The 24,800-nt window shown below is 53.0% G+C and overlaps 8 protein-coding genes across 8 annotated transcripts; 5 read left to right on the forward strand and 3 right to left on the reverse strand.

Annotated features, from left to right (window-relative positions):
• Positions 1 to 687: 687 nt before the first annotated feature.
• Z517_11576 (uncharacterized protein) lies at positions 688 to 3,180 on the forward strand (the record flags this gene model as incomplete). Its single annotated transcript, XM_013423160.1, has 1 exon — positions 688 to 3,180. One exon carries the CDS (start codon positions 688 to 690, stop codon positions 3,178 to 3,180), a length of 2,493 nt encoding a protein of 830 aa, XP_013278614.1.
• A 940-nt stretch (positions 3,181 to 4,120) lies between these two features.
• Positions 4,121 to 6,113, forward strand: Z517_11577 (uncharacterized protein; the record flags this gene model as incomplete). Its single annotated transcript, XM_013423161.1, has 5 exons — positions 4,121 to 4,495; positions 4,555 to 5,073; positions 5,123 to 5,388; positions 5,436 to 5,885; positions 5,957 to 6,113. The coding sequence occupies 5 exons, from the start codon at positions 4,121 to 4,123 to the stop codon at positions 6,111 to 6,113; spliced, it is 1,767 nt and encodes a 588-aa protein (XP_013278615.1).
• A 1,405-nt stretch (positions 6,114 to 7,518) lies between these two features.
• Positions 7,519 to 9,720, reverse strand: Z517_11578 (uncharacterized protein; the record flags this gene model as incomplete). The annotated part of the gene is made up of 3 exons (XM_013423162.1): positions 7,519 to 9,004; positions 9,105 to 9,378; positions 9,576 to 9,720. The coding sequence occupies 3 exons, from the start codon at positions 9,718 to 9,720 to the stop codon at positions 7,519 to 7,521; spliced, it is 1,905 nt and encodes a 634-aa protein (XP_013278616.1).
• A 5,427-nt stretch (positions 9,721 to 15,147) lies between these two features.
• On the forward strand, positions 15,148 to 16,057 carry Z517_11579 (uncharacterized protein; the record flags this gene model as incomplete). Its single annotated transcript, XM_013423163.1, has 2 exons — positions 15,148 to 15,361; positions 15,417 to 16,057. The coding sequence occupies 2 exons, from the start codon at positions 15,148 to 15,150 to the stop codon at positions 16,055 to 16,057; spliced, it is 855 nt and encodes a 284-aa protein (XP_013278617.1).
• A 1,218-nt stretch (positions 16,058 to 17,275) lies between these two features.
• Z517_11580 (uncharacterized protein) lies at positions 17,276 to 17,935 on the forward strand (the record flags this gene model as incomplete). Its single annotated transcript, XM_013423164.1, has 3 exons — positions 17,276 to 17,317; positions 17,385 to 17,651; positions 17,723 to 17,935. 3 exons carry the CDS (start codon positions 17,276 to 17,278, stop codon positions 17,933 to 17,935), a joined length of 522 nt encoding a protein of 173 aa, XP_013278618.1.
• A 1,422-nt stretch (positions 17,936 to 19,357) lies between these two features.
• Z517_11581 (dihydrolipoyl dehydrogenase) lies at positions 19,358 to 21,025 on the reverse strand (the record flags this gene model as incomplete). The annotated part of the gene is made up of 3 exons (XM_013423165.1): positions 19,358 to 20,197; positions 20,250 to 20,732; positions 20,798 to 21,025. 3 exons carry the CDS (start codon positions 21,023 to 21,025, stop codon positions 19,358 to 19,360), a joined length of 1,551 nt encoding a protein of 516 aa, XP_013278619.1.
• Positions 21,026 to 22,098: 1,073 nt separating this feature from the next.
• Positions 22,099 to 23,286, forward strand: Z517_11582 (uncharacterized protein; the record flags this gene model as incomplete). The annotated part of the gene is made up of 1 exon (XM_013423166.1): positions 22,099 to 23,286. The coding sequence occupies one exon, from the start codon at positions 22,099 to 22,101 to the stop codon at positions 23,284 to 23,286; it is 1,188 nt and encodes a 395-aa protein (XP_013278620.1).
• Positions 23,287 to 23,549: 263 nt separating this feature from the next.
• Positions 23,550 to 24,473, reverse strand: Z517_11583 (uncharacterized protein; the record flags this gene model as incomplete). The annotated part of the gene is made up of 2 exons (XM_013423167.1): positions 23,550 to 24,152; positions 24,216 to 24,473. 2 exons carry the CDS (start codon positions 24,471 to 24,473, stop codon positions 23,550 to 23,552), a joined length of 861 nt encoding a protein of 286 aa, XP_013278621.1.
• Positions 24,474 to 24,800: the final 327 nt, after the last annotated feature.

Raw genomic sequence — 24,800 nt, forward strand, 5'->3', positions numbered from 1 at the left:
CTCGTCGGCTCTGGCTTTCCGACTTGCGACTTAAGGAAATAGGCTGCTGTGGCTGAGTCGTTAAGTCGCTGAGAACAGAAACTGCACTAAGGGCTCTGTCTCTGCCCAATCACTCAGTCCGTTTTCCCATCTGCACATCGTGGTTCTGTCCTACAAAGCCCAAATAGGATTATGGTCCAACCAGCCTTGTCCACACGTTCATGGTTCACGATATGGAGTACGAGGTCCAGCGGAAGTGTAATCTCAAAATGCATCGGTTGTCCCCTTCGCAGCTTAAAAAATCCGAAGTCTGCCGCCTCGAACAAAAGGTCCCTGGACTGTGTGCGAAGTATATTCGGCCGTACTGTTGCGAGGTGCGACATTTACATGGTCCACGGCCTTGTTGACAATTTCCAACGTCTTCACTTCGGTATCGCGCTGGGCCGAATCGCATTTTTATCCCAGGCTTTGCTCACATATGCTTGATTGATCAAAGTGAATACCACTGCTGCGCCACATGTATGCTCCCCAAGGACAGGATTTATAACCGTTCTCCTTCCCAGAATGTACGACTCCCAGGGGGTGGCAAGCTCACCAATCCATCATCTTGGGCTCAATGCAGAAGAGTCTAGGATCGACCCACACACGACGTCTTGCAGTCTGAGGTGCAGTTTACGCCGCTCCAGTCTTCATCAGCCGAAAGCCGGCATGGCGGAACAAGACCAGGATGACCGCCGGCCAGATCAACGCCCGCCAGCGTATACCGGACCTTTCCTATTTGTTAACAAGAACGCCACAAATCTTAGGTCCAGGCAGAGGGAGGAGGTGTTTGCAGTGCGGAGCCATGCCATGCAGATTGCCAGGAGATCGAGGAAGCCATCGTCCCAGACCAAAGCAACGCAGCGCGAAAGCCAGGCACACCCCGAGTCAGCGACACCTGCAAGTCCAGTAGCTCAAACCGCTGTTCCCAGTCCAACAGCCGAGCCAATTCCATCGATCCAAGAAATTTTGGAGCAGCAGGCGAGAGGAGTACTCCAATATCAGCAGAGACAGTCTCAGAGACGCCAGCCAGACCAATCTCGAGGCCATCCAGCCACGCATGAATTCCCAGCCTTGTCCTCCAGACCCTCGACTCTCCCGCTGTCGACTTCCAACCTTCTTCCAGCTGAATATGCCGCCTCTTTAGCGCAACTGAGCACCGCTGCATCGCCCACCTCACTGATTCCAACCGGCGCAACAGACCCCAATGTGGCCGGACCATCGTCTCCTGACACTTTTTTCAACTCGGTCCTGCAGTTCTGGCGACTGTGCTACATGTCCAACTTTTGGCCCGCACACATCTACTTCAACCCTTCACACACGGCGGTCCAGTTCACCGACGGCTGGATTCGAAACATGGTCATCAATAATCCGGCCATGCTGCACGGCCTTTTTTCTGGCGCGCTCAGTTACATCACAAACTATCTTCCTCCCACCGACAACACACCGATGCTGTGGGCTAGGGCCATCCATCATTATGGAAAATGTCTTGAAGAAACCCGGGTTCAGCTCGCCCAACCAGGTATCAGTTCTGAAGCAGCCCTAAGTCTGATTCATGGAATGACAACGTTCAGTTTTCACTGCCAAGACCTGGAGAGCTGCCAGCTCCATTGTGCGGCTTCAATGCGGCTCCTTCGAGGTCTTGAAGGGGGGCTTGAAGCGTTGCATCCAGTGCTCAAGTACCTTTTGATACTCTGCGACTCGCTTACAGCAAGCCATGCCCCAAGACGTCCGTCGATGGACCTTGAGACCTGGGCACCTAAGGCATGGTCAGAAGAGCCATCGTTACGACCACTTGATCATCTGTTCAGCTTTGACGCTCATGTCTATGAGGACACGGACAACGCAATATTTCTCCAGACCGAGCACGGCGAGGACAATGACGATATTCGGCATCTCTTGGAGCTGATTAATTGGCATCGCGAAGCATTGGCGGCAAATGAGTTGGCCTTCGCCCTTGCAGACACATCGGGCTCTCCGAACATCTCCGAATCTGTTGGCGAAGGCGGTCAGGACCGCGCCGATCCGATATATACATGGCTTTCGCTGCGTCAATACGCCTTGAGCTGCCTCTCGTCGCACAAGTATATGGACTTCCTGGAGTTGGAAGGCCACGAACCGCCGCTGCTGTCACAGATACGCTATGCTTTCCACTCTAGCATGGTGCTTGCCACCAGCTACATGTTCCAGTTCGTTATGCGCTACGGTATGAACTCTCCGAGCATGGCATACATTCCGTTCCATCACCTTCGCGCGAGGCTGGACTTGCTCATGGCACTTATGAGCCAGTATAGGCGTCTGCAAGTGCCAGAAGCAGGGAGGGTCCATGGTGGAAGAGGGCCAACTAATCCGGTTCCAACGGACGCCCTTTTGTTTCTCTTCTTCGCTGGCGCGGTCGTCGAGGAATCGGATGGTCCAAATCGAGTCCAAGCACCACACCATATCACGAGGGCTGGCGTGATCCCTTCACCTTCTGTTGAGCACCCAGGCGATATCATCAATGAACGTTGGTTCAGTGTGCATTTCGCCATGGTGCTGCAGCGATTGAATATCGAAGCTTGGGAAAACGTCAGACGGGTTTTGAAGAGGTTTGTTTATGTCGAGAGAATTTTGGATCGGTTTTTGCAGGTTCTTGTGACGAGGAAGCTCGAGTTTTTGGCGGCCCTGGTTGTAGGCGTACCGGATCATGTTCCTGCTGGTGGCTCTGGAGGCGCTGACACTGCTGGCTTTTTCGGATCACCGGGAGTGGCAGGGTCAGCACGGCATGGGACAAGTTCTTCGCAACGACAACCTCCACCATCCCGACAACCTTCCCTTCAGATGCCCACGCAACAACCAGCACTCCATCAGTCGACGGAAATGCCGATACCCATGACATTGCCTGGAGCACCCTCGAGTCCCAATCTCGAGGGAGGTCTTGGTTCCTTGCCACTGCTTGGGTCTGCGCCAGTCTCCCTCCCGGCCGACGTTCCCAACACAGCAGCTGATTGGTGGCAAGACATGGGGTACGACATGGGGGTCCCGGAAGACTTTTCAATGGATTTGGACATGCATTTGAGCATGGAAACGGGATTAGACGCGCTATCTGATGTGCAGATGCACAGTGAAGACTTGGGTAGGCCGGAGGAAATCCAGCCAGAGAAAAGACCCGAGCAAGATTGAGAGGAGGAAACTGGTGAATGGCACCGAGCTGAGATGACGCGTATTCGGAGAATCTTTTCGTCTCGACCAAGGAGTAAGAGGTCAGTCAAAGGCGGTCAGAGAAGGAAGCCTGGTTATCCGGATAGGGATGGTTTTCTGGTGGGTTCACGCGTGGTGGATTATGACAAGGCATGTATGTACTCGTTCCGGGCACAGAATAGTGGAGACGCCTCCAACAGGCTGAGACAATGTCCTGACCGGTACGCAGTTTTGTGCTGTGCTTGGTCCGCATCAATCTCAATCAATCTCGTTCAGATCGAAGGCTCAGATCGCACTGATTGTAATGGGAGAAACAGATGCGGCGGTGATGATCACGTGCAAGGCTTTGATCATGTGATGGGCACGTGCCTGCGCATGACGTTCCCATCCCCTCAACACCCCCTCTTCACCCTAAACTGCGCTCGTTGTCATCTCTAGTTCATTGATTCAAACACAGGTCAAATCAAGACTTTACCCCTTGCTCCGATCAGAAGCTTGGTTCTCCGTTAACGGCCCCGGCGGGTAATTCGGTGCGGGTGACGTTTTGGCACGCTTTCCCCGGGATTGACAAGTGTTGCTGTAGTCATTATTCACCGTGCCGAGTTCCGGGCAGGGTTTGATGCCATCCTTGACCAGAGTGGCGGCGACTGACACTCTTCTCCCAGGTCCTTTTGTGCTTTTCCACACTGACAAGGGTTTGACAATGCCGCGTTTCCTGAATGGCCCGTTATGCGCACACCGAACGGTCATTATGCGTAAAATCCGCCTTTTCTCCAGTGCTTCGATATGGGTTAAAATGGGTTATAACCCTCGGCTCTCTTTCTTCAACCCCTCATATTCCTGATGTTCCCTCTGTGCCGCGATTCCGTTTTAGTTTTTGGCTTTTTCTGCAGGACGATAAGGAGCGCAGACATCCCGGACCATGGACACTGACCTTAATAGAACATGGACAGCACCCGAGAATCGGCACAGACGACCCTCGCGTGCTTCTTTACGACGAGCTCGATCGACTCCAGGGGATGACTCTCAGCAGCTGTTTTCGCCTCAATTCATGGATGACCATGGTGCCCACCATTACCACGTCGCCGCGATGCCCGACGAGCATCGTATGGATCGGCGCGATGGTGTTGAGGGTCCAATGATCGAGGAGGATGCCATATCCGACACCAGCACCGCTGGGGAATCTCGGGAGGAAGTGAGGTTCGGCGTGGTCAATAGTCGCGATGTTGAAGCAGGACTTAATCTGCCAGAGTTGAAGACCGAGAAGTCTGCTCGATCGCTGAAGGATCCCCACCTAGTAAGTGTGACTCTGTGTCTCCTCGAATTGAAATACCCCAGATGGCTAAATGTGGGCAGGTCACTTGGGAGGGTTCCGAGGACCCGGAGAATCCGAAGAATTGGACGTATAGGAAGAAATGGGCGGCAACTCTGATTGTATCGTCGTTTACGTTTATTTCACCAGTGTCATCGTCTATGGTGGCACCGGCACTCGATAAAATCGGCCAGGACTTGGGAATCACCGAGGATCTCGAGAAATCATTGACCCTGTCTATCTTCATCCTTGCATACGCTATCGGGCCGTTGTTTTTGGGCCCTTTGTCAGAGATATACGGTCGAGTCATCGTTCTGCAACTGTCCAATCTGTTCTATCTGGCCTGGAATATTGGATGTGGCTTTGCCCAGACTCAAGGTCAACTCATTGCATTTCGGTTTTTGAGTGGCTTGGGTGGTAGCGCACCTTTGGCGTTGGGTGGAGGTGTATTGAGTGATTGCTGGCGTGCAGAAGAACGTGGCAAGTCCATCAGCATATACTCTCTTGCGCCACTCCTGGGTCCTGCAGTTGGGCCGATCGCTGGCGGATTTATTGCGATGAAGGTAGGTTCGGCTTTGACGCGTTGATCCTTCGACTGCTGACGGTCGACAGACAACTTGGAGATGGTGCTTTTGGGCAACGTCGATTTTGGACGCTGGTATCCAAGTCCTCGGCTTTATCTATCTGCGAGAGACCTACGCACCCAAACTGTTGAATGACAAGGCCAAGAGGCTCCGGGAAGAGACAGGCGATCCAAACTACCATACTGAGTGGGATCGTCCCGATAGAACACTGGGGAAGGTCCTCCGCACGAGCCTTGTCCGTCCATTCCGTCTTCTTGGAACACAACCTATCATTCAAGCGGTGGCTCTGTATATGTACGTATTGCCCCGACAAAGATGGGACATCCACTAACAAGTTCCAGGGCGTACCTCTACGGTCTTATGTACCTTGTCCTGTCCACTTTTCCCACAGTCTGGGAAGGAATCTACGGCGAATCGGTCGGCGTGGGCGGTCTCAACTACATCTCTCTAGGAGTTGGATTTTTCTTGGGTACACAGATCTGCGCTCCAATCAACGACCGGATTTACCGGAAGCTGAAGAAGCGAAACAACAACGTTGGGAGACCCGAGTTCCGTGTACCGCTGATGTTCCCGGGTGCTGCCCTTGTGCCTATCGGTATCTTTATTTATGGCTGGGGTGCAAGAGCAAGTGTACACTGGATCGTTCCTAATATTGGAGCTGCGCTATATGCAGCAGGCACCATTATGGGTTTTCAATGCACACAAACCTACATTGTGGATGCATACTCTCGGTTCGCGGCTTCAGCCGTCGCATCTGCCGTGGTGCTGCGAAGTCTCGCAGGCTTTGGATTGTAAGTGTTTTCATGTTGACTGTGTGGCATGAGATGGAACTCGAGGCTAACAATGAATGCATCGGGAACAGTCCTCTCTTTGCTCCCTACATGTACCAAGCCCTCGGAGTGGATTGGGGAAACTCGCTGCTGGCGTTCCTTGGGATAGGACTTGGTATCCCAGCACCAATCCTACTCTGGAGGTACGGCGAGACTCTGCGGAACAAGAGTACCTACGCAGCTGGTTGACGCTGGCCTGTGCTGCGCTCACAGACATGTGACTTGCTTGTCCACAACACGAGGCTCAACTGCCGCAACAGTCATGCGAACTCTGCAGCCCGGCGATCTCGCTGACCACCTCCTCGGAATTTTGGATTTCGTGGCGCAGTCGCTCAGCCAGGCAGGTGACGTCAGCACTCGAGAGCGTCAACCTTGGAAAAAGATACCCAGAGTCAAGGCGTCGAACCGCGTCACTCTATACCAAGAGTCACGTCCGAGGATATTCGAATCGATGGTCTTGGTGTGGCCTTGGTGTGAGTGGTGGAAATGGTGCTCGGCGTCTCGGCGACTCGGCGATTCTTGTTATAGAGACTCTGCATTGCCGGTCGATCAAGGTCTGAGATGAAGCGGGATTGTCTGGACGGATTCACCCGACAATGCTCGACATCTCCGCGTCTACCAGCGGTAGCATCAAGCGGGCAACCTCACCTTGAAGCTCGCAGATCGACGAATCCCGACCTTCGACTGCAAGGTCAGCTTATTGTCAAGACCTCGCCGTGCGACAGATGAACGACGGGAGAAAACCAAATCCTCTGCCACTGCCCTCTTACAGATAGGCACGAGGTTTTCCCCCACAGAGCAACCCCTGCATATCTTTGTGGTTGACTCTTCCAACATTCTTATCCAACCTACGTTACCTCTGCCATTTCTACGCAAGCGCTTTATCAGAGGAGTTTTGATCGGTATTGACGGAACTTGATGTATGAGTCCTCCGGGTTCCTTCGTCTTTGTCGTTTGTAATAAGAACATACTGCATTTCATTCCACCTGCTCAAGCAAGCCATCTACATACCTGTCACTTCTTGGCTATAATGAATCTTGTCTCGAGCCCTGTCTTGGGTCCGGGAGTGGGGCGCTTGAAGAGTTTCTGCAGCGATAGAGGGACCTAAAATCATGGTGTGGTGTGGTATAATGGTATACCTACAGTAGTTGTGCTTGGTTCACAACATATAGACGGCACCCTTGCCTGACATGACATGACCATGAGACCATCAAACATTCATTCATACTTTGTGCTATTTTCTCTCTTTTTCTCTCTCCTCGCGCGCGCGCGCCGTTTTTTTTTTTTTTTTTTTTTTGGCGTCGACGGCTTGAGTGGTTTCTTTCGTGATAGTCTCGTTTTCGCTTTCGCTACTCATATACTCGGGCTTTGGGTATTGGTGATTTGGGTGTTTCACCGTTTCTGGCCTGGCCTTGCTTTGGCCTGGCCTTGCCTGGTCTGGTACGTGTCTGTTGCCTGTACTGACGACCCCCTTTTCGCTCTCAAAAGACACTTCTGGTGACTGTGGTGAACTCTGACCCTGACCCTGACCCCCAACCAGAAGAAAACCTCAGTCTACTCAGTCGACTTCGTCATCTCAGCTACCTCGGCTAACTCAATCGAGGGCCGTCGACCGGTGCGGACTCCGACTGCGCACGCGGGCCAGCGCGTCTGACGCGGAATCAGGCACTTGGAGGGCACGAGGATCAGTAGTCGACGGGGCGGAACCCCTTGCGGTGATCGTTATCGTCAAGTCGGATTCTTTGGCGTCGTCACCGTGGACTTTCTCGGTACCGTCGTCTTTGTCGTCGTTGGCGTCGCGCTCATGGAAACCGTCCGTCGAACTGGCCAGGCTGGCGAGCTCGACGATGGCCCCGTCGTCGTGTCCTCCGTGGTGGTGAGGGCGCGAGGGAAAGAGCCCGGTGCCGTTGGTCAAGCCTCGAGCATGATGTTCCGCTGCACCGCCTTCACTCGTGGTGTCGTCACTGTCGTCCCCATCTCCGTCTCCTCCGTGCCGCGGTCCAGGCGTCTTGCCCCCTTTGCCATACCCTTCCAACTTGACGTTGATGAACAGGGCGTACAGGCCAAAGTCGTAGGCGAGACGACACACGCCGGCGGCGACAAAGGCGATGCCGAAGCGGTCGCCCTCGGCCAGGACGCCCGTGACGCTGGGCCCCATCATGGCGGCCAGGTTGCGCAGCATGCTGGTGATGCCCATGACGGCGGTGCGCTCGTCGGGCCGGACCACGGCGGCGATGAACGCCGAGCGCGGCGCCTGGTCCATGTTGTTGAGCGCCGTGCGCAGCAGCAGCAACCCCGCTGTGAGCCACAGGTACGGCGGAAAGGGGAAGAAGAGCACGGCGGCCGACGAGGGCACGTGCGTAAAGACCATGGTGTTGATGAGCCCGATCTTGCGCGCGAGGGGGCCCGCGAATACGGCCCCGATGGCCCCCAGAAAGTACGACAGCGACGTGATGTCGCCCAGCGTCGACTTGGACGGGTGGAACTTGATGTCCATGTAGTAGTTGGTCAGCGAGTACGGCACCATCCCGTCCGCCAGCGAGTCGATTGCCAGCAGGAACCACAGCTTGTACATGATCGTCCGTGTCGGCTTGGAGATCTGCGCGAAGGCGCTCGAGAGCCAGGACTTGGCTCGTGACGTCCACCGGCGGGGGGACGGCGTTGTCTGGTAGTTGTGATGTGATGCTGGGGTCGTCGGTGTCGTCGGCGCGGTTGCTTCGATATCATGTGCGGCAGTGCCGTTCGGTCTGGTTGACAGTTCAACCTCTTCATCACCAACTTCATCCCCGTCGTCCTGCGGAACGCTGGCATATGACTCATCCCCTTTATTATCCGGTCTCAACTCACAAGCCTCGGTCAACAGAAAGACAAACAAGACATTGACAAGCCCCATGGCCGAGTATACCCAAAACAGCGCATGATACGCGCCGACCTCTGTCCATCCTGGGCGTGCTTGGAGGAAGTGAATGATCCTCCCGGACGCTTCGCTGCCGATGCTCGACCCCAACGTTGACGTCGTGACGTACCAAGCCAAAACATCTGCGCGGTTGGAAGGCGTTGTAAGCTGTGAGAGAACAGACCTAAACCGATTGAAGCATATTAGCCACCAGACTTCAGACTTTCGCACCAATAGACCGGAGGTTGGCGCAATAGACAGACGGGGGAGACGGAACAACTTACTCCTCAATACTCCTGAAAGGACCAAAATCTCCTCCTGTGACACTTATGACCCCTAAGATCGCCGCACCCAGCAAGATCCAAAAGTTCTCAAAGACGGCAAACACAAACCCACTCAGGATCATGAGGACCGACCCGGCCATCAACACGCGGCGACGTCCCACCCGGTCGGCGATCAGGGTCAAAAAGGTGCCAAGGAAGACATCGCCGAGGAGGGTGAGGGTCATGAAGATGCCGATCTGGTGGTCCGAGTAGTTCAAGGCCGAGAAGAAGATTGCTGTGAGACGGCCATGAGAAAAACACGGAACAAATGGTGCGAGAGAATAGAGGCCGGAATGACTCTGCCTCGACTTGGAGATATATGCAACACGATACCCTCTTAACTTTACCTGTGGATGTAAGGCGCAAAAGGTGTTTCTGCATGTACACACATTCACAAGCCGGGGAGCACGAGACCATGGCTCAGAGACTTACCCAGTATCAACGAATTGGTCCCATACGCAAACATGCGGCACGACCGTGCCAGGATAATGAGCCAGGCATTTCTCCCAGTCTCGTGGATGGCCACGATGCCGAACTCATGATAGAACCATTGAAAATGCCCGAAAATGACAGACATGACCTTGGGGTCCTTGGCTTTTTGTGTCGGGTGTATACAAACACCACGCAAGTCACTGACACGCCAACCTCAAGTGGAGGGTATCGTTAGACAAGAGGAAAGGATGGAAGAATTAAGATGCGTAAGCAGCTTTGGGGGCAATCTCGATGGTTGGGGCGGCTTGAACGGCATCTTGTCCGACACCGCCTATTGAGGTTACCGATATCGGCTGTATAGACAAGGGTGTGTAGACCGCCAATAGGTACCAAGGAGGTATAGATTAGGCGATCGTGAGCGACTCCACACATGGCGTAATGAGCGGCAGGGTTGATTGCTCGGTTATTGATGGAGCCAGATTCAGGGGTTCTGGGCAATTCGTAGCCTTGCGTGTTGAAGTATGTCAATACATAGCATTCGCATCCAGCATATATACTCGGTACAGCGGGATAAGACGGGGTCCCTCAGAGGATGTACTCCTACTTTGTTTCTTCCTCAGCTCGAAGCGCCAAAAGTTGGACAGAGACAGCATCCTGATACCACGGATTTTCGCGAAGGGCACGATCAAGGAGTGAGGAATTCTGTCGTAGGCCCGTAGATAGTGCTGAGGGGATCCAGTATTGCTCTCTCTGTCTCATAGGTGTGGTCCAGAATTTGAAACGTCTCAGGCGCTGTGGGAGAACCTGCTCGTTGCTGGATGGACGTCGCTGAAACAGGTAACTGGGTCATGTCGAGAAGGCCACTGTACTCTCAAATCAAATCATGCTTCGAGTTCGCTGGATGATATTTCCACATCCCCGAGTCTGACAAAATCACACAAGTGGAATCTTGAGGCCGTCACTGCCGGGGAAATCATCCTTGAACCACGAACCGGAAATCAAAACTCCTTCTCCGTCTATCGGGTTTCCTCCTTTGTCACGCGCACAGAGAAATGAAATAGCGAACGAGAAGGTGTACAGATATGCCACGTCATCGAACGCTCACCCAAAAGAGCAATACCGTAGTTGGCGCAATTTCGGAGTGAGAGTGCCTTGCTCAGCAAATACTTGAAATCAAGTAGATGCTACAGTTGATGATGACAGATATGCGTACTGCCTGAGTTATAGTTCGAGATGGCGGGACATCTCCAATCTCAGACCGACGGTCCCTCTGTTACACTAGGTCGGCTGACGCGATTCGTTTCAGGAACGCGCTGCACTTGCTGCAATGTCGAGATGCAAGGAAGCGTCAGCGTGCAAGTCAGAGTGTCCGTCTGCCGATAACGTGGAGATCACGAGCTTCGGGAGCTCGGACAGGCTGACCACTTGGCCTAGATTACCGTCTTCAGTAAGTCCTTGCGTGTCGAAAGTATAGTTGGCCTAGTCGTCCAATCCGAGCTTGTGGTGTTTGGCGACAGGACAGCATCTCTGGGTGATAGCCCACAGAAGGCCCGTCGACGTCATGCTTGTCACCGTAGGCATGAAGCTCGGTGTTTCCCCAGTGTGTCTCGGACGTGATGCTTCCCTTATGACGTTGCAACCAAAAGGCGATGCCACCTGGGGAGGCCGACTGACAGATCTTATCTGTACCACTTGCTTCCAAGGTATCTATCGCTGTGCATCTTGGGCAAATCTTCTGGTATCCTGCCTTCGGAAGGACTCTTTCGAGAGCCGACCGGTCGATCTCGTCGCACGTTTCTCTGCAATTGGAGGCATTTTCGCGGTATTTGGAAATGACGAAAGCAAGGCACACGCGAAGCCAGGTCAGCCTTGTCAGCCGTAACAATACCACCCCAACTGGGCTGTGATGGGATCAGACAGGCGCTGCCAATGGAATCTTCTGCCAATCGCATGGTCGAGTGACAGGTTCGCAAGGGATTGATCGTCGCTAGAAGCAACCTAGTCGCACGACAGCCACAAGACAGCCACACCACACCCCTCCCAGATCAGTATCCCCTTCACGGAGCCGGTCCGGTACCATGTGTTCCGACTGCCATAAGGTGTGAGGCATAAGTACAGCATCCAATGTCAAATGAAAAACTGACGAGTCCTGGCACGGGACCTGTAACACAGAACTACCCGAAAGGACCAGCAGCATGTATTTTCGGCTCCACCTATGCATGTAGAGTTCCCCGGTGGACATGATTCGCAGGTTGCAATGTGTCAACGACATGTATTTTGCAGGTGGAATAGGACAGCAGTTCCAAAGGCGCGGCGGGGAGCCGTGCGTGAGGTGGCGGCTAATTTCGCCTTCTGTTTGGTGCACCAGTCCAGAGCTCTTAGCAATTTACTCGCCGGGTTTTATGTTGGGATCATGGGAGTTCCCCAAAGCGTGAGACAGACAAGTAAAGGTGAAAAGCGGGTTTAGATGGTCCGAGGGATATAGTTGAATTGCCGTTGTGACTTTATCTCGCCCATGAGTCTCTTGGGTATTCTCAGGCCCGCTTAGAGATGTATGTAAATCTTTCTGATATATAGTGCAGAGCCTTGATTTCCCTGACATCAACTTCTGGACACCTTTTGACCGCCGTCCCGGCCTTGAACCACATTCTGTCTGTTATGGCCTCTAGAGCGCGTAGTGTCGTCTTCCAGCTTGCGGCCCGAAGACGAGCATCTTGGGCAGGCAGCCTGGACGTGGCCGTGCCCATTACAAGTCTTGCATTGGGATCCACTGTAGGGAATGTCAGCTCATTGACATGACATGTTTATTTCGACAGGGGTAAGGCATGGCCGAATCGGTAGCCATATAGTAGCAGAAGCATACCGTGGAGGATGCCCTGCGCAGGCGCGGCAAGTATTCCAGACCTTTGGATGATCGCACATTATGTGACTGAGGAGAAGCCGTCTTTGTTGAGAGTAGAGTTGAAATAGTGTTGAGACTTTGAGCAATGTGGGGATTGCGTATGCAGGCAGGCAGTGATTGACAATGTTGGACGTTTTAAAAGGGACCAGAAGAGTCGAGTAAGTAGGTTGAGGTAGGGCACGTCCGTTTTATATGCAATCCTGAACCTTGTAGCTGGTAGTTCCCGCTAGATTCAATACCGTGCCAAATACAGATAAGAGAAACATGTCGAATTGTTTGTACCTTCTGTACAACAGTGGCAGCATGTCGAGGAGAGTCTACCTTCCACCTTCTACTCGATCAGGTGTCCGCGTCCGGACCGGAGAGCGGGCAGTGCCACCTCCATCCCGTAACACCGGGACCGGTATACTGTGCTAACAGCACCTGATCCGACAGGAGAAACCCAGTTAGTATGTTGACTTTCAAGTCCGCTAAATCGAGGTACGTTTCAAGGCGACCGGGTCTCACCAGCGTGACGTTACAACGCAAGGTAACCCCTGGTGTGAAATCGCCGGCGAGGCCAGAGATCAGCACTGTTTCAGTGTGGAATGTGGCAGACTCTGAGGTTAGTGCCAAAGGGACTTGCTCAGACAGAGAAGCAACATGCTGGTATGCAATCAAATCCCACGTACCGTGGCGAAGACAAGACTGTGCCATGTCCCTGGATAGCGCCAGGTCTGCTCGCGGCTCGCGACAGGTGTCCATAGCTTGCTGGAGAGTGACATTATGTGACCAAAATAGCCGGGGAAAAGACATGGCTTGCTGGAAGTCATTCGACCCGTCACCACTGCTCGAGTCTTCAGCTGGCCACTAAACAACGATTTAGAGGTGGCACGGGAAGCGGACTGCTTTGAAGGAATTTTGAAGGAACTGGCAAGAAGATTGGTACATTCCTGAAGTAGTATGACTGGGTTCGTGTAGCAGTACGAAAAGGTCACTTGAGGCGGTTGAGGGGGTGCGATCGGCGACCTTCAAGAACAGGATTGGAGTGGCTTCGCTAATCAAGACTCTTTCGTGTTACGTTGGATCTTCGACTTGCCCACTAGTCCTGCTGTATCGAGCCTCGTGCATGAGGCTCGACACCATCCCGTCTTGTCGCTGAAATGAAGAGGAAGTATCGTGTAAGTAGCAAGTGGACTGGGGTGGTGAGGCTATCACTCGAATGAGCCAGCCAAGGCGTATGATTGTTCGAAAGTAGCCGATTGGGCCGCTTCTAGCCGTCAATAACACGTCCCATGTCCAGTCATCGAACCCAGGGTCAGCGCCGTCATTGGGCGCGTGGCTACTTGGAGGTATGTTCCGTACCTGTAAAACGTCGGTCAGCGGACCCATGCACGTTGCAGGCTATGAGGAGTGGGTGTGGAGGTAAACAGAGGCCAAACAGGCTCCTTGCCCATATCGATGTCATGGTGGAAGTTGCAGAACATTGTGGACGTATCTGATGACAACGAAGGGAGTCCCTGTTTGGAACGCTGTCGGACATAGCCGACCCCGTTCTAAACAAGGAGATGTAGGTACTGTCTGTGTCATACCAGCATTTGACTCGCCTGTGGAGAAACAGGCCCAACCTCTCTGTGTTCAAAGTTCGTATCGTGTGAGGACTGCGCGTAGGCAGTCTGTAGTCTGAAGATGGACCTGGATGCAAAAGAAGGGATGGCTCGAGTAACCGGAGTCGAGAGAGCAGGAGTTACCATGATCAACGACGAGTCACTTGGGAAATAGAGTGGTGGTCCAGCTCGTCCAACAGGGGTGGCCCTACCTCTCTGAAGCAGGTGGAGATGTCAGACGCAAATGACCCATGTGCAAGAAAAGAAGGTGGATTGTAATGGAACCAAAGGCCGAACACCCTAACCAGCGCTGTCTTCAACGCATGGGCTGAGAGAAGATGCCTTGTCAGACGTCATGAAGCTTTTCTCTTGATTTGCGGACAGCTAGGGAGGAGCTCGCTGTCCGCTAATTGCAACCAGTAGACGATCACTGACCACACCAACGACGCAACCGGAGGCCCGGCGGAGGTGTGGGAGCTAACGTGTGACTGAGCGACTGCGATTCCTTTAGAGCTCATGGTGGTTCGAGCTGAGGGACCTGAGGGACCTGGGGACTCTCACGGTCAATAGGTATGACAGGAGTAGCGGAGAAGGGAAGCTCTTCAGCCACCAGTATGTCGTCGGCGTTGGTCTGGGCCCGTCAATCCTGGAGGGTGGGAAGGCAGAAAAGGAGACCAAACATGGCACGAGCCAGCGACATATGGGGGCTTTGAGGAACGGTCGAGACTCTGTCATGCTCTTGCGTGCGCCAAGCCATCATAACCGCAGGTATACGAGGTGTTTTGACGGCCATCTTCGAAGCAGAGTTGATGAAGGTGAAAAGAAGGGCGGATACCCGAATGTCTCTGTGTTTGACAACCGAAGATCCAAGGAGGAGAGGAGCACCTCGGACTTGCACGTGACACTCAAGCAGCAACCAAAAGTCTGAGCCGAGGCAACCATGAGTGAGCAAAGACTGACATTTGCATACAAAGGAGGCTTCTGACAACCACCACCGAGTCAGAAAAATCTCTCTCTATTCTTTCAAGACCCTTTGCGGCACACGATTCCCTACTTCGCTAGAACAAGGCCTGTATTCGAGATCATGGCGCTCCAAAATTTTTCAAAGTTCAAGTTCTTCAATGTCACGGTTCCCGCGCAATATGTCGTGCACATCGAGATCAACCGTCCACAAAAGCTCAATGCCTTTTTTACGCCCATGTGGTTTGAACTAAAGGCCATCGTGCAACAGTTATCCCACGATCCCGATGTCCGGTGTATCTTGCTTTCGGGGGCTGGAGACCGAGCCTTCACTGCAGGTGAGTAACGGACTTCTAGACGAGCAGAGAACGAGACGCTAAGATGAGGCATTAGGTCTGGATGTTGAGCAAGCAGCCAAAAGTGACAACCCCCTATCAGCCGACATCGCGGATCCCTCACGCAAGGCGACCGTGATACGGAGGGAAATACTTGAGCTACAGGATGTCATCTCGGCCGTGGCTCGTTGCGAGAAACCCATAATTGCCCTAGTGCATGGGTACACCTACGGGCTCGGGATTGATCTATCATCAGCATGCGATGTGCGCTTTTGCGCCGCCGACACCAAATTCTGCGTCAAAGAAGTTGACATTGGGTTGGCGGCGGACGTGGGGACTTTAAGCAGACTCCCCAAGGTGGTGGGAGGTGTGACCAGTTGGGTGAAGGACGTTTGTCTCAGTGCACGACCATTTTCCGCCGAGGAAGCGCTCAAGAACAACTTTGTGAGCCGGGTTGTAAATGGAAGTAAGGCGGATCTCATCCAAGAAGGCCTCAAATACGCCCAATACCTATCGACCAAGAGCCCTGTCGCCGTCCAGGGTACAAAGAACATCCTCGACGCCGCCTGGGGAAGAACCGTCGAAGACAATCTCAATTATACCGCGGTCTGGAATGCGGGTATGGTGCAGAGCTCTGATGTTAAGAGAGCCATGCTCAGCGGACTCCAAAAGAGGACGCCGACGTTTGAAAAGCTCTAGGTGATTTAAGGGTAATAGTTGATTGTTCTGGAGTACCTGATTGTAAACAAAGTAGGGAGAAAGAAGCCTTGGTCAGCTTGAATAGCCTCCACCGCAGCTGTGTCTGAGTTACTTGGAGCGGGCGAGGCTGGATTGGTCGAGGATGGACAACCTGTAAGGCGTCTTGCCCATACCTTGTTTCGAATTTGTTTCCGCGACAACAATAGACATATGTCGGTACCCAACTGGGGCAGGGAGCGTGTGGTATCTCTGCCGCATGTGCCCCAAGGACCGGTTCTTCCGCGGTGCGTGTGCCACGTGATTTCTCGTTTTAGAGCTTCACTCAGGGCCACTCGTCGCGTTGCCTGGGCGCAAAGCTGAGGATGAAACTTGCAGACCAGGTTGCTCTGACAGCCAAGCATGACCGAAACAAGCTGCATGATGGCCAGGATGAGATCAATTCGGTGTGAGCACATCGCGAAGCCGGAAGCCCATGGACGAACCTTCGGACCCATTGGTTCTAATGACAAGGGCAGAGTAGGTCGCCACAGTGACACCATGCTGTTTATGGGCGCCTGATTGAGATGCCCAGTTTTACCGAACATCCCGGGTGGGTGTGGTTCCTGGGTTAGTGGGTTAGTGGACAGGAGTGGGCAGCTGTGGGCGTCTGTGGAAAGTGATGAATCACCCGGAAAAATAGGCACGACAGGGTGGAAGAAGCCTGGAAAATCGAGTCCACTAGCCTAATAATGAGCCCGGGCCAGCTCCCCCAGCTGCTCCCTGGCTAGCTAAGCTTTTTGCAGTTGGCGTCACTCCCCCAGGGAGATGCTTCAGCCAGTGACGTCGTTGGCAAACCCGGGTCACCCATGGTCACCCAGTCACCCAGTGTCCGCCGCGTCACAGCGAAGCTTACGATGCCTCGCACTGGAGGTAGACGCCCGGGTGGCGCCCCTCTTCTTCTTCCCCCCCCCGGCATCTGCTTCTCACAAGAGAAGAAGCTCCGTCATTCAGAGCTCAAACTGCCCAGTCAAGCCAGTACATCATTCCACCTTCCACTCCGTTCCGTTGCTCTCCACCTTGACCTACAGCTACTTTACACACAATTCTGCCTCTACCACACTTTTTCTCTCACCTCTTCTTTCCACCTGCACCTTTTCACAAGTACTCGAGCTACAGCAGTATCTCCAATCACATTGAAACAGCTGTATCGCCCATCCAGGTCTCAACCAAGCAACCAAGATGGTGTCCAGAACAATTAACCTCATCCTGCGGGCGATCCAGGTAGGTTCCTTGGGGAGCTCTCATACTGTGTAGCAAACCCGCAGTACTGACTAGAATTCTTGCGCAGTTCGTCTTCATAGTCATTATCATGGGCCTCATCGGCAACGTCATCGCCATAGCCTTCGCCGGTAACCCCTCACTGATCAACTACGATATGTTTGTAGCTGCATTTGGCATGCTGTCGCTGTTCTACTTGGTCGCCGTTGCCTTCAACGACTCTTTCATGGGCCATGCCATCTTTCCCGTCATTATCGATCTTCTCAACTGCATCTTCCTCTTCTGCGCCGCCGTCGCCATGGCTGCCGAGCTCGGGGCGCATTCTTGCAGCAATGACGTACGACCCCCCCCCCTGTTGCGCATGCGCGCATTTCTCCTGGAGAAATATTGGCTCACTGCTTCTGACAGGAATATACCCTCCACAACCACCTTACGAACGGTTCCAACGACAGGGAAGGCCGATGCCGAGAGGAACAGGCAGCTACCGCTTTCCTCTGGTTCGCATGGGCAGCCTGGATGGCTAGCTTATTCTTCTCTATTCTCGATGCTCGCAGTGGTGGTGTCAACCTGAGAGGTCCTATCCGCTCTAGAGGTGCGCGCCCAGCAATGTCTCAGGTGTAAAGATGTGAGCAGAAGCTTTGGGAAATGGAGAAGTACACAGAGGCTCAATCCTGCTCCTCGACCTCTGCATCACGTATGCTTGAAGACATCTCCGGATCTCTTCGGGAGTTGAGAGCTAACTTTCTGCGAAGTCTAAATCCTGCCTTCGATACACCTTGCGAGCCACGCTTTTTATGATAACCCCAACGAGGATAATGAGCGGCAAATCGGTCTACAGCAAAGCTGGCCTAATCTGGACGACAAATACCTGGTGTATTTTGATTCGCTGCTTCTCGACCCTCCTCAATCGGCGTTTGAAATCAACTCTGTCACTCCCTTTAGAATAACCGCTTTGCATGCTTGGAAGCACGGCGTTTCGATACACAACAACATCCCAATGATGGAGACGGGAGAGGCTGAGAAACCGGAGAGAATGCGTGAGATGGAATGTCTGCTATGAAACGAATGTGTGCAAGATCTGGGTAATGCAGATGATCCTCACTGGTCCAACTGCTCTTAATGTGTATGATACGGCACATGGTCGTCTACTGGACGCTGTCATGACTTGTTTGTGATGAGCGGAAGAATACCGTCTTCAAGTAGCTGTCAGGTAGCAGTAATCAAGGAGATATGCAAAAGTTAGAACTCGGTTTGAACAGTGATTCCGATCCAAGTCCCGTCTGATTTAATAGTAAAGGCCATGGTGGGATAAACTGATGAAAACCCCGAGCATGAGCACCGAGTTAAATTCGGGAACATGAGTCCGACTATCCGACTGCCGACCAACGACGTCACCCCGCGCAACAACGCGCAAGGAGTTCCCGCACTTTGCGAGGTGCCTAGACTCGGAATACCTAATTACAAAACTCCGAATTTACCGACACCACCGAGTGAGTACTTGGACCTGTGCTCCGTGGCGATGGTAAGCGCTGATAAGCGAGCCCCCCAGTAATGTAGGCAGGTAGGTAGGTGTATGTGGTGTACTTCGTACTGGGTACAGTGTTTGTTATTGAGTACAGAGTACCTCGTACATGACTACAGAGTACAGAGAACGGAGTGCAGGGTAGCAGGGTACGGCGTACGGGATATGGCTAACAAGGGCACCGATGACTCACGACGAGATATTGTAGTGCGTTCTAACCACTGTGTACCCGAGTATTGTGAACATATCGTCAAGAAACACTCCGTACTCGTCACACGTACTCGATATATGCACTGCTGGATAAGTCCCCAAGTATTCTTGTGGGTGGGGGGACTCTCGAGGAATATTTTTTTTACATGCCTAGGTATTTTTCAAGTACAATGCTGCTTGTGTGCTGCCCAAATTTCCCTGGTCGTTTTCAGACACGCTTTGTTCAACGGACACAGATAACACTAGCCGTCTCAGCGCGGCACCTGCATCTTCCCTCATACGCCCCGGTCCTGATAACCTCGCCTGCGCGCTTAGAAGTGGATGGCTTTTCCATATGTGGCCATGGCCGCTTCCTTGAACGCCTCGGCCAGTGTCGGGTGGGCGTGGCATGTCCGGGCCACATCTTCGCTGCTCGCGCCGTACTCGAGAGCTAATGTGCCCTCTGCAATCATCTCGCCTGCGTTCGGTCCGATGATGTGGATACCCAAGATCCTGTCTGTTTCCGCATCACTGAGGAACTTGACCAACCCTTCGGTATCGAGGTTGGTTTTGGCACGCGAGTTGGCGGTAAACGGGAATGTGCCCACTTTGTACTTCACACCAGCAGCCTTCAGCTCGCCCTCATTCTGACCGACCCACGCGACTTCGGGGTGCGTGTACATGACGGATGGGATGGCACCGTAGTTGACATGTCCATAGCCCTTGGTGATGTACTCGACACAGGCGACCGCCTCTTCTTCGGCTTTATGTGCGAGCATGGGTCCGAAGGTAACGTCGCCGATACATCGGATGTGCGGGATTTTAGTGCGGTACTCTTGGTCAATGACCACCCGTTTGCGCTCATCCACTTCGACGCCGATGTTCTCAATACCCAAGCCATCGGTGTAAGGTCGGCGGCCGATGGCGACGAGCACAACGTCTGCGTCCAGAGATTCATTCTTGCCACCTTTTGCAGCTTCAACCTCAATCTTGACGCCGTCACCATTGGCGTCGCCCTGAGTGACTTTGGTGTTGACCTTGAATTTGATGCCTTGCTTGCTCAGGATCTTTTGTGCTTGTTTGGCAATTTCGGCATCCATGCCAGGGCCGCCAATTTGGCCAAGGAATTCGACGACGGTGACTTCGGAGCCCAGGCGAGACCATACTGAAGCCTGGTGACACGTTAGAATAGACATATCAAAAGGGATAGGGAAGCTGAAATACCATTTCCAAGCCAATGATACCACCGCCAATAACCACCATCTTCTTGGGCACTTCTTGCAGAGCAATTGCACCTGTGCTGGTGATGACTTTCTTTTCATCGATCGTCAGACCGGGAAATGGTGTTGACTCGCTTCCAGTAGCAATAACGATATTTTTGCCCTTGACCTCAGTCTCGCCACCCTCGAGCAGGTTGACTTTGATGGTGTGTTCATCTGCAAATGTCCCCGTACCCTTGATGTAGTCAACGTTGTTTTTCTTGAACAGGAATTCGACACCCTTCGTCAGGCCAACAACAGATTCATCCTTGGCCTTCATCATTTGGGTAAGGTTGAGCTGGACATCATTGACGTCGATGCCTCGCTTCTTGGTGTCGTGGAGTATTTGGTGGTAGAGATGTGAGTTGTTGAGCAGGGATTTTGAGGGAATGCACCCGACGTTCAGACATGTGCCTCCGAGACTTCCTCTCTTCTCAATACATGCTGTCTACCCAGAGTGTCAGAGTGCCGGTTCCCAGGTATTCTTTGAGTCACAAACTAGGATATATGTACCTTCAGCCCTGACTGGCCTGCTTTTATTGCACCAACATAGCCTGCGACACCGCCCCCAATGAAGACAATGTCATATTCTGAGGACTCCGAAGCGTATCCTCTCCGCCGTTGCTGATTCTGGGAGACGATCTGGAAGCTGGTAGCGGTTCGGAGGTTCGCTGGCCCCAGATGCGGAGCTTTCGATGAGAGGAGCGACCGGCCCGTCCGGGGTACCAATGTCTTGAGCATCTTGAGAGTGACTGGGTCGATAAATCAGAAGTTGACAGGACAATGAAGGGAAGCGACCAACAGTCGCAAAGGGAATACAGCAACCAAATAGCTGGAAGAAGCTAAAAGCGCTGAGAAATTGTAGCGAGCAGAACGCCGCTGGCCGGGGAGACGCAGTGTTTCCCGGAGATGGAGCTCAAGGTTGTAGGACCAATCGAGTTTAGTGCATTTGAGGGAATTTCAAGGCTGGCGGGCTCAGCCTCGTCTTCCCATTTGAATCGGTCCGATCGGCCAACTTTCTATTTCTGTGTTAGCGTTGCTGAATCTCACACTAGTCTAACTCGGGTATGAGTGTTTCGTATTATCAACCACGACTCGTTGCTGGGACTTTCCCTTTCATTTACTCTATCATCTTCCATCACGGAGTTTCATTCAATCTGAACTTTAATAATGATGAAAGGCGAGCGGCAATTGTGTCCCTAGTGCTCATTGCGGTCGTCCTGTCGTACAACCCTTGTACCAGTTGATGGAAATGCACTCTTGCATCTTGACCAGGGCTCTTTGTCGAGCTGTTGACACGCTTCCAAAGACTACAAGTGGTAAGACATGTCCAAAAGAGCTTGCCAAGCACCGGTAGCATTTCAATGCTTCCTTTGTATATGCTTTCTGATCTTTCATGGGTTCCTCATTATCTGAGCTCGCCTTTTTACGTCGCAGGGCCAAATACAATAGTGTGCTAATACCAGTTCACACTCTGTTCATGACAAACCACGGGAGGATACAGATTCTAGAATTGGGAAAATTTGAACCAACAATGACATGCTTCGCGATGGGCAGTGTGTTTGCTCAACAGTACGGTAGCAAGTCCCGTGCCTTCTTCTAACCTTTGTCAATACAATTGTCGAAGCGAATATCCACAAAGACCATGTTTCATGGCTGTCAATCAAGCAAACAAGTAAGCAGAGGAATTTCGTTAATAAATAGAAATAAATCTTCCACAACTCCAAACAGAAGGTGCAAGTGTTGAAGTCCAAAATTCCTCATCACAACTGGAAAAACACCTTCTATCTCTGTTGGCCCCGTTCCCCGAAATCATGTCTTCTCAGGTATCAGAATCCTTGCCGTTCTATTTTGTCGACAAACCCTCCAACATGCGAGTTCGGCTTCCTATCAACCAAACGACCTCCTGGAACCAGTTCCTAACATGCCTATCCGACGTGTCCGGGCCCGTCGCCGCTCAAATCAAGAACAACTTTTCGGTCTCAACCTATGTGAGCCGGACACCCCAAGCACCGCAAGGCTTTACGGTTCGCGATGGTCCCTGGCTTCTCCGTGAAGTGACAAGCGCCCTGAGAGGAGCTGAAGAGCACGCTTCACACTCTAAGTGGCGTGTCATCTCACGGAAGCTCTTTCTACGCCTGCGCAATCAGTCGTTGGAATCTGGCACCAGCGTCGAGATTTTGCATACTCTGCAACGTGTTCGCAATCAGGGAGTTGCGAGAGGCTCAGTACAACCACCTACTTGGGGGATTCCATTCAACGCAGCTGCTCGAGGCTTCACTCCTGCTACAGGATACGGTCCGGGTCCATTTCCAGCACTGTATCGGGCACCAGGTCCAGCAATCCCATATGAAGGGTGGCACGATTATCCCAGGAACCACCCCCCAGCGCGCATGTCTGCTCAAGGACAGTACCAAGGCGAACACCCATATGGTCCTATGAGAAATTCCGTCGGCATTCCACCAGCTTACGGTCCAGCTCCCGCCCAACATCACGCCCAACATCACGCCCAACATCACGCCCCGTATCAACCTTACGGCTCCTCTTCCGCGGCTCACTATTATCTAGGGCCTGGTTTCTCTCAAGGTATCCAGCGACCGACATATCCGATGCATCAACAGGGACAGATTCTGACTCCTCGGCTGGGACTGCATCCGCCTCCTCGACCAAATCACTATCCGCCGTCATTTTCTGCGCCGTTTCAACCCTCAATTCCTGCGTTAGCACCGTCGCAGACCCACATTGCTGCTGCACCCGTCCCCATCTCAAGCCCAGGTTTCGTCCAAGTTCCAACACCAGCTGCACCAAGATCGCCGCCCCCCTCAACCCCACCGGACCTTGCCAGTTGGACCAGCGACATGTATCCGCGACTGGTTGTCGATAGCGCTGATATCCACTGGCTACGCCGAGAACAGATCCTACGAGAACAGGTGAAGTTTGGGCAAGCTCCGGTCGTGAAGGCGATGGATGTGTGGGCTGAGAAGTCGAAGCCACGGTACTGAGACGGGACGATGGTGCTTGGAAGAGGAGAGTCCACGGCTGGGGGATTCAGGAGGTTCAGGTCCTAGAATCGTGTGCCGGGTGTGATGGTCAGTCCGTTTGAGAAAGGGGAATTGCTCCATGTGAGGGTCTTGATAGATTGTTCTTGTCTTGTCTTGTCTCGTCTCGTCTCGCAATACATCAGAGTGCTTGTCATCACGCCGGCCGACTCCAATGTGATTCAATGTGATTCAACTGTGCTATACTAGACTGTCCGTAAACTCGCTCACTCCTTCCACGGAACACCACCCTGCCACAAGGTCACGCCGTCACTCCCACCACGCCAACCCACCAACCCCTCCAACTCCCTCCTGCACGTCCCCTCCTCGTCGCCAAGTCTCTCCAGGACCTCGGTCCAGAACCTCTCGCCGTCCCAGCCTCTCTTCTCCCTCTTCTGACTGAGGCCCTCCCCCGCGCCGTACAGGTCCTTTTCCCAGGCGCCGTAGCCGCGAAGTCGATCGCCCTCCTCGATCTCGGCGAGTTTCGTGGCAGTAAAGGGCGGGTTGATGCCGATGAAGACGGTCGAGGCTGATGCGGGCGGGAAGCCTAGCGCTGGGAGGTGCAGGTCGAGAAAGCGGGCGCGTTTGAAGGCGTGGGAGACGATAGTGAGTTTTGTTGGGAAGGGCGCTTTGGTGGCGGCTTGACCATGCTGCTGCTGCTGCTGCTCGGACAGGAGTTGTCGGACAAAGAGGGGGAACTGGACCAGCGAGCAGAGAATATTCTGGTACGAGTCTGTGGCGTAGCGGTCGACGAAGATGCGCTGTCTCAGGGTTGGTATTGTTGTAGAATTATTGTCCAACCCGAAGAGGCCATGCTCGATAGCCACATTCTTGTTCATGTCCGTTCAGCAGAGACTCGATCAATTGGTGCTCTTCACATAGGAGGTGCTTACCAAGTAGCCATCTCCCTCGGTGATGGGTGTCTTGTCAGGCTTGGTGGCCGCACCACTAAACACCAGGATGGCATTCTCCCAGTCTTTCGCCAGCTCCTTCACCCCGGCCTCGACGTGTTTGATGTACGTGCCTGTTTCGCCACTCTGAAAAGGTTCAATGAGCCAGTTGGATTCGTCCTCGCTGGCCGAGTCAGGGCCGGGGCCCAGGTAGATGGCGTGGCAGCAGACGACGATGAGGTGGGTAGGAACAAGAGACATTGTCTCGTAGACACCACAGTCTTTACCACGTTGTATCCTTACACCATACAAATAACTGATCTCTCTGTCTCACACACATGCTGGCAACATTCCCCTTTAAAACTAGACAACAAGACAACATGAGATCCACCGTCGATCCCGAAACTCTGAATTCCGTTCCTGGCTTGACTTGCTTGACCAACTTGGTTTAGTGTCGAAAACTCATGTTCCCCATTCCACCTCATCACGATTCAAAGAGTGGACAGACAAGAGCACCTTGACGACCTTGGAGCCCTTCAAGTCATATAACTACATACATACCTATAGCAGGTGTACACACCATCGTTG

The sequence above is a fragment of the Fonsecaea pedrosoi genome (assembly GCF_000835455.1).
Source record: "Fonsecaea pedrosoi CBS 271.37 unplaced genomic scaffold supercont1.8, whole genome shotgun sequence".
NCBI classification, from domain to species: Eukaryota; Fungi; Ascomycota; class Eurotiomycetes; order Chaetothyriales; family Herpotrichiellaceae; genus Fonsecaea; species Fonsecaea pedrosoi.